The 8,906-nt window shown below is 34.2% G+C and overlaps 1 protein-coding gene across 7 annotated transcripts in view; it reads left to right on the forward strand.

The window, feature by feature from the left end:
• lrp4 (low density lipoprotein receptor-related protein 4) overlaps positions 1-8,906 on the forward strand; it is a 143,830-nt gene that overhangs the window by 70,554 nt on the left and 64,370 nt on the right. For all 7 annotated transcript variants that reach the window (XR_012382876.1, XM_073907586.1, XM_073907584.1 and 4 more), the window contains exons 3-4: positions 896-1,012; positions 6,522-6,635. Coding sequence is in view for 4 of the 7 variants with exons in the window: in XM_073907586.1 (XP_073763687.1) it covers positions 896-1,012; positions 6,522-6,635 (231 nt within the window). In the remaining 3 variants the exon portion in view is untranslated. The remainder of the gene's footprint in view (positions 1-895; positions 1,013-6,521; positions 6,636-8,906) is intronic.

Below are 8,906 nucleotides of genomic sequence, written 5' to 3' on the forward strand. Positions count from 1 at the left end.
GTTTCTTCCTCCAGGGAATTTTTTTTAATGAGGAGCTCTGGAAATTTGACTACGCGCAGAACACACACACATGTGCACTACATAAACATGCACACGACTATATATGCATAGTGTGCTGGTTTTATATTCATATACAGTTTGTGCATGCGTGCGAGCGTGCACACATAAACTACACACCATTAACCCAAGTTAAACCCTACCCAAATCACCAAACCTGCACCTTACACAACCCATATCCCATCCACAAATGTTCTGCAATACATTACGAACACCGTATGTACTTTGTATTTATATTGCAATACAAGTATATTAGAAATGAAGGCCACCTTATATAATATAAAGTGGTACCTGTGCATTCAAGGTGTAAGGCAGGGGTCATCAAACATGTTCCTGGAGGGCCGGTGTCCTGCAGATTTTAGCTCCAACCCTAATCAAACAACCTTATCAAGGTCTTACTAGGTATACTTGAAACATCCAGGCAGGTGTTGAGGCAAGTTGGACCTAAACCAGGGGTGGGCAAACTCGGTCCTCGAGGGCCGGTGTCCTGCATAGTTTAGCTCCAACTCTTATTTAACAAGAACCCCGTTAGTCGTTTCTAATCATATTTTTGCAATATTTTGCAAGAATTTAAATCTATAGTCTTTATTTTTCTAAAGTCGTTCTGTGACTAAAATATTATTTTAATAAATGTATCCTTTAATAAATCTGTTTTGTTCAGATGCACCCTAATATATGACCTATATTCACTGAGAAATCGATCAAAATATTCATTTGCAAAATGTGGTGTTCTCATTTCTGTTGTATATTCTGAATATTCAGTTTAATGCATCGCTCAGAATGCCCAAAGATGCGTTTGTAATTAATAATTGGTTTTCTTTTCGTCTCCTTCCTCCAGTATTGCCCACATGTTCACCGCTGGACTTTCACTGTGAAAACGGCAAATGCATCCGCCGCTCGTGGTTGTGCGACGGAGACAACGACTGCGAGGACGACTCCGATGAACAAGACTGTCGTGAGTTAAATAATCTTTCTGTTGTTTTGTATTTATGTTTTTTTTTTCTAGAACTGATGCATTGACACCGAAAAGTCAGCTCTGTTTTATGATTTCAAGATTTTAGGGATTCACGTTATTGTAGTTTTTGTCAATATCTAATCATTTTAAACTCCTTTTGGATGATGGGCATTGCTGATAATAACTATCTCTTTTTCTAGTGTGTGGGTTTTCAGTAAAGTGCTATTTTACAACAGTCAGTTTTGTAAATGTTATTCCCCATAAGTGATACCGAATATCTGTATTCTATAAACAGCATTTTTATATTATGTTTGTATTTTTATATAAAGTAGTGTGCTGCAGACCTCTTTGCCAGATCACCATCTCGATCTCAATGTTTTTTTTTTTAACCTGGTTAAAGAAATAGCCAAATCTGGAGCTAATCTAACAAAGTTATTTATGATATTGGTCCATAAATTAGTACACCCAAATTTATATGTTAGGGGAAAAAATATATAAAATTAAAATAATTGGCAAAAGAACTAGAACTAAAAACTAGTCTGTAATTTGTATATTTTGCAATGTTTTGTGGGAATTTTATTGTATTATCTTTCTATTTCTAAAGATGTCTGGTGACTAAAATTGTATTTTAATAAATATATTTGTTTAATAAATCTGTTTTGGTCCAATTCAACAAAACATATGACCAATATTCACAAAGAAATGAATGCAAATATTATTTTATGCTGAGCATAAGCTGTATAATATACAGTTAAAGTCAGAATTATTAGCCCCCCTGTTTATTTTTTCCCCAATTTCTGTTTAATGGAGAGCAGATTTCTTCAACACATTTCTAATCATAATAGATTTAATAACTCATCTCTAATAACTGATTTATTTTATCTTTGTCATGATGACAGTAAATGGTATTTGACTAGATATTCTTCTATACAGTTTAAAGTGACATTTAAAGGCTTAACTAGGGTAATTAGGGTAACTAGGCAGGTTAGGGTAATTAGGCAAGTTATTGTATAATGATGGTTTGTTTTGTAGACAGCCGAAAACAAAAATAGCCTAAAGGGGCTAATAATATTGACCTTAAAATTGGGTTTAAAAAATTAAAATCTGCTTTTATTTTAGCCGAAATAAAACAAATAAGACTTTCTCCAGAAGAAAAAATATTATCAGACATACTGTGAACATTTCCTCGCTCTGTTAAACATCATTTAGGAAATATTTTAAAAAGAAAAATTAATTGAAAGGGTGCTAATAATTCTGACTTCAACTGTATATAACATGTACATATATAGCAAACAAGAGCTAGAAAACATGTAATAGTTCACTGCAAACAAATATATCTACGCCAATATTTCTTTCTATGCACATTTGAGTTGCTGTTTTCTGTCGGACATGACGATAATATTTCTAAGATGTCCTCATTGTTCTTGTCCATCCTCTAGCTGCAAACAAAGACCATCTTTTAATGCTACAATATAACATCTTAAAATTATTTATTTGACCCTTAAATAGTGCTCTAAAAGCCCGCTGTGTAGGATTTAGTAAGAAACAAACTGAATAATCATATTTTATTTAATGAAAGTCTTGACCTCTCTAGTAAATCTCCCGTGTGCATTCAGGGGAGCATAAAAGCGGCAGCTCTGTCATTAAATAATTATACCATAATAATTTAATGATACCTTTGTGCTCCCTTATGTAGTTCAAAGACGGTCACTATTGACTCACATGCAGGTCAGATAAGGTGCTTATACAAAACAACCCGTCAGTAAAGTGTATTCATAGTGAAATTGGTAGCAAAACAGCCAAATATTAAAGTAGCTTAATAGAGACTCTGCAACCTAGAGTGCAAGACAATTTTATTTTTGTTACAGTGTTTCCTTATTATTTTTCTTCTTATTTTAGTTTGGCAGAAATATGTTTACACTCACTGGCCACTTTATTAGGTACACCTTAGTAGTACTGTATTGGACCCCCCCCCTATTCAGTACTGCCTTAATGCTTCGTGGCAGAGATTCAACAAGACACTGGAAATATTCCTCAGAGATTTTGCTCCACATTGACATGATAGCATCACACAGTTGCTGCAGATTTGTCGGCTGCACATCCATGATGCCAATCTCCCATTCCACCTCATCCCAAAGGTGCTCTGTTGGATTGAGCTCTGGTGACTGTGGAGGCCATTTGAGTACAGTGAACTCATTGTCATGTTCAAGAAACCAGTCTGAGATGATTCATGTTGCGTAATCCTGCTGGAAGTAGCCATCAGAAGATGGAGACACTGTGCTCATAAAGGGATGGACATGGTCAGCAACAATACTCAGGTAGGCTGTGGTGTTGACACGATGCTCAATTGGTACTAATGGGTCCAAAGTGTGCCAAGAATATATCCCCACACCATTACACCACCACCACCACCACCACCCGCCTGAACCCCTGATACAAGGCAGGATAGATCCATGCTTTCATGTTGTTGATGCTAAATTCTGACCCGACCATCTGAATGTGGCAGCAGAAATGGAGACTCATCAGATTGTAGCCTCAGTTTCCTGTTCTTAGCTGACAGGAGCGGCACCCGGTGTGGTCTTCTGCTGCTGTAGCCCATCCGCCTCAAGGTTGGACGTGTTGTGTGTTCAGAGATGCTCTTCTGCAGAGCTCGGTTGTAACGAGTGCTTATTTGAGTTACTGTTGCCTTTCTATCAGCTGGAACCAATCTGGCCATTCTCCTCTGGCCTCATCAACAAGGTATGTGCGCCCACAGAACTGCCGCTCACTGGATATTTCCTCTTAATCAGACCATTCTCTGTAAACCCTAGAGATGGTTGTGCGTGAAAATCCCAGTAGATCAGCAGTTTCTGAAATACTAAGACCAACCCATCTGGCAGCAACAACCATGCCACTTTCAAAGTCACTTAAATCCCCTTTCTTCCCCATTCTGATGCTCAGTTTGAACTGCAGCAGATCGTCTTGACCATGTCTACATGCCTAAATGCGTTGAGTTTTTGCCATGTCATTGGCTGATTAGAAATTCGCGTTGAGCTGTTAGACAGGTGTACCTAATAAAGTGGCCGGTGAGTGTATATTGCCTACAGAACAAACCTCTTTTGTCCAATCGCTTGCTTAATCAACCTTTTGTTAACCTCATTACCCAAGCTAAGCCTTTAAATTGAAAATTTAGCAGGTTATTAACATATTTGCAGTGGTAATCATCTGTCCATTCATGCTAGCAAGTTTCTATCACGTTTATTATGTTGTGAATAGTATGTTTCAACACTATGGATGCATGAATTAACATGTTAGCATTTCTAGCACATCTAAAGTTTTAGCTATTGTTAGCGTATTAATATAACCCTTTGTATAAATGCTCTTCATTCATCAAAATAATACGATAGATTAGTTTGCTCTCAGTCTGAGCAGATTGTGTTGTGCTGAAGGATCAGTATGTGCGTCTGAGAGACAAACAGAAGCAGTTTTCTGTGCGTCTGACCCATATTTCCAGCGATGTTCTCCGGGGGGCTCCGCTCATGATGGGGGGTCTGTCTGCCATAAGCTGCCATAAATATTTCATTCGCATGCTTTAAGTAAGTGTGTTTTCCAGCACTCGTCTCCTACATTCACCATCTCTCTTTCTGCTTCCGTCTGTCCTCGTGTTATATCTGTAATATCTTACAAATCATATTCTTATTGTTTTATATATTATATTATTCTATCATTATATTGCATGATGTGGTAATCCATATGTCTTCTGTTGATTAGTGTCATGGATTGCAAAAACGGTTTAAAAGTGCTGCATGTTTGATGCATTTTTTGGATATTTATTATATATATATATATATATATATTATATATTATTTATTTTATTTATTTATTTTTTATTTATTATGTTATTTTATTTTGTTAAAATTAAATTTATGTATATACTTTTTATTTTCGTTTATTTTTTTATTTTATTTAGTTTTTAGGTTTTTGTTTTATTTTATATATTTTATAATTATTTTATTTTATTGTATTTTTTATTTGTGCAAGTTACATTTATTTATATAAATAAATGTTTTTGTTTTTTTTTATTTTAAGTTGTTTATTTTTTATTTTATTTACTTTTATTCTTAGTTTTTTATTTGTTTTATTTTATTTTGTGTGTATTTAAATTTTATATATATATATATATATATATATATATATATATATATATATATATATATATATATATATATACATATATATATATATATATATATATATATATATATATATATATATATATATATACATATATATATAATTTTTATTTACATGTAGTTTATTTATTTTTATTTTTATATTTTTAATTTTTTGTTTTATTTATTTTATTATTTGTATTTTATATCGTCATTTATTTTTATTTTTTTTGTGCAAACTGAATATATATAAATATTTTTGTGTTTTATTTATTTATTATTTGTATTTTATTTATATTTATTTCTTTATTTTATTTTGTGCAAATTTAATATATGCATATTTAATTTTCATTTTCATTTATTTATTATTTTTTTATTTAGTAATATTTTTTATTTCATTTTATGTGCCAGTGAATCATGCATATTTTGTGTTTTTCTGCGTTGTCAAAAAGTACTGACACACTTGTTTGTCAAAATTGTTTGTCATTTGCTTTGGACTGCAAAAAAAAACAAAACACAAAATGCATGATTAATTTCACAAAAACAGCTATATAAATTATTTTTATCAAACATGCAGCACTTTTGAACAGTCTTTGTAATATAATATCACTGCAGTGCAAGTGCAAGGTATAACATCAGTTATAATGCAGAAATAATGCATGGAGATGAAGCGGCTATAAAAGACTGTAATATAAAATATGAGCTATCAGAAAAGTGAGTTAAAAAGCGTCGAGGGAGGAGATCTTCCAGAGAGCTCTGCTGCAGTTTGTTATGATGTTTTGTGCATATGGTGTGTAGAAGAGCAGTGGTGCGGAAACACTGTCTGGCATGTGTCAGGTGTGTGTGTGTGTCTGGCGCAGTTGTTGGTGTAAATACAAACAGCATCACATCTAGTCCTGCTGTTCTGGAGTCTCCTGCTGGTGTCAATAAAATGTTTTGAGCACCACCAGTGCTCTGGATCATGTCAGTCCTATAAAAGTAGCTTTACTTTTTCCCTCCAATTTTGTTTTATATATGATTTTTTATACCACTTTTAATGGGTATTAATTATTAATCATTATTAAGGACAAGGGTGATGCTAGGGTGGGGGGCAAGTTAGGACTATTCTAAGGGCCCATACATTTAGGGGGGCCCCAAAGACATTGTCAAGGGCCTGCGCCAAACTCCCCCCCCCGCTCTTCACTTATATCCGCAATCTCAACTAACCAATCTCAAGGTTAGTTTGATTCAGCTTAAAAATTAAAGGCAACCAGTATTTTTTTACACAGTGTTGGCACAAAAAAGGGTAGGAGTGAAAATAAATGTCCTGTTTATTAATTATTAATTCTGTATCTTGTGTGATTTGTGTTTTTAAACAGCTCCGCGAGAATGTGAGGAAGACGAGTTTCACTGTCAGAATGGCTACTGCATCCGCAGCCTGTGGTACTGCGATGGGGACAATGACTGTGGAGACAACAGTGACGAACAGTGCGGTAAAGCTCATTTACACTGATCTCAGGACCATTTCAAGTTTGGAAACACACTTCATTATGCTTTTAAAAGTGCAAATTGTAACATATGGGATAATGCACATCCAGCCGGTTGTCCTTGCAGAATTAAACCAGATAGGTTTATCAGCTCTTGTATAAGACTGAAGGACTTTATACAGCAAAAACAACAAACTAGATGTACATTATCCTGCTTATGACACAAAAATTGATTATAATTTAAAAAAGCTCTTTTGCTCTGATCTCAGGCCCATTTCATGTTTGGAAACACATTTCAATAGGCTTTTAAAAGTGCAAATTGTAACGTAAGGGGTAATGCACATCCAGCCGGTTGTTAAAGTAAAGCAATCAATAATGATTTCAATATCTGATGCATTGACTTCTGTATCAAAGTACATGTAAAGCACTTAAATATGTGCCAATTGTAACATAAGGGATAATGCACATCCAGCCGGTTGTTAAAGTAAAGCAATCAATAATGATTTCAATATCTGATGCATTGACTTCTGTATCAAAGTACATGTAAAGCACTTAAATATGTGCCAATTGTAACATAAGGGATAATGCACATTCAGCCGGTTGTCCTTGCAGAATTAAACGCGATAGGTTTATCAGCTCTTGTGTAAGACTAAAGGACTTTATAAAGCAAAAACAACCCAACTAGATGTACATTATCCTGCTTATGACACAACACTACACTATTAATGCCTCTGCACACCGTGATGCTGTTTGCTCATGATTTTCAATGACATTTAATGCCTCATGAGTAAACAAAGGGAGCCAACATGATCATGCATTCCATAAAAGTACACTTTAAATTGTCAAATAGGGATTTTAATAGCTGATGCAATGACTTGTATATCAAAGTACATGTAAAGTATTACATTATAACAATAAAGCCAATTTACACTGCCCTCAGGATCATTTCAAGTTTGGAAACACACTTTAATATGCTTTTAAAAGTGCAAATTGTAACATATGGGATAATGCACATCCAGCCAGTTGTCCTTGCAGAATTAAACCAGATAGGTCTATCAGCTCTTGTATAAGACTGAAGGACTTTATACAGCAAAAACAACCAACTAGATGTACATTATCCTGCTTATGACACAACACTAAACTATTAATGCCTGTGCACACCATGATGCTTTTTGCTCATGATTTTTAATTGTGTTTAATGCCTCATGAGTAAACAAAAGGTGCCAACGTGATCATGCATTCCATAAAAGCGCACTATAAATTGTCAATAAGGATTTTAGCAGCTGATACAATGACTTGTATATCAAAGTACATGTAAAGTACTTGATGATAATAAAAAAAGCTGATTTAAACTGATCTCGGGATCATTTCAAGTTTGAAGACACACTTCAATATGCTTTTTAAATATGTGCAAAATGTAACATAAGAGATAATGCACATCCAGCCGGTTTTCCTTGCAGAATTAAATCCGACAGTTTTATCAGCTGTTGTGTAAGACTGAAGGACTTTATACAGCAAAAACAACCAACTAGATGCTAATTTTCCTGCTTAAGACATTAAACTAAACTATTAATGCCTCTGCACACCATGACACTTTTTGCTCATGATTTTCAATGACGTTTAATGCCTCATGAGTAAACAAAGGGAGCCAACGTGATCATGCATTACATAAAAGCACGCTATAAATTTTCAATAATGATTATAGCAGCTGATGCAGTGACTTGTATATCAAAGTACATGTTCTTGATAATAATAAAAAGAGCTCATTTACACTGATCTCGGGACCATTTCATGTTTGGAAACACACTTCAATATGCTTTTAAAAGTGCAAATTGTAACGTAAGGGGTAATGCACATCCAGCCGGTTGTAAAAGTAAAGCAATCAATAATGATTTTAATAGCTGATGCATTGACTTCTGTATCAAAGAACATGTAAAGCACTTGATTTTAATTTGAAATGGAGTGTAATTTGAAATGGAGTGTAATTTTAAATGCGCTGTCCTTTATGTGCTCTCATTAAATATTTCTGCAGTAACAGCTGGGCAGGCCTTATGCTTTCTAGCCATCGGGTTAAAATATAAAATATTCATATAAAGTTTACCATTCAAGGTTGCCTCGTTCTTCAAGCTCTACAAGCATGTCTTTCCAACGTATAGATCTAATTTAATCTAGATTTATCTAGATTTAATAATTATATTCAATAAATGTGGATTTAGGGGTTTATACTTAACAAGTTGTGTTCAAAATCTTTAATTAACACCAGTGGACACTGCAGAA

The sequence above is a fragment of the Danio rerio genome, chromosome 7 (genome assembly GCF_049306965.1).
Source record: "Danio rerio strain Tuebingen ecotype United States chromosome 7, GRCz12tu, whole genome shotgun sequence".
In the NCBI taxonomy this organism is placed as follows: Eukaryota; Metazoa; Chordata; class Actinopteri; order Cypriniformes; family Danionidae; genus Danio; species Danio rerio.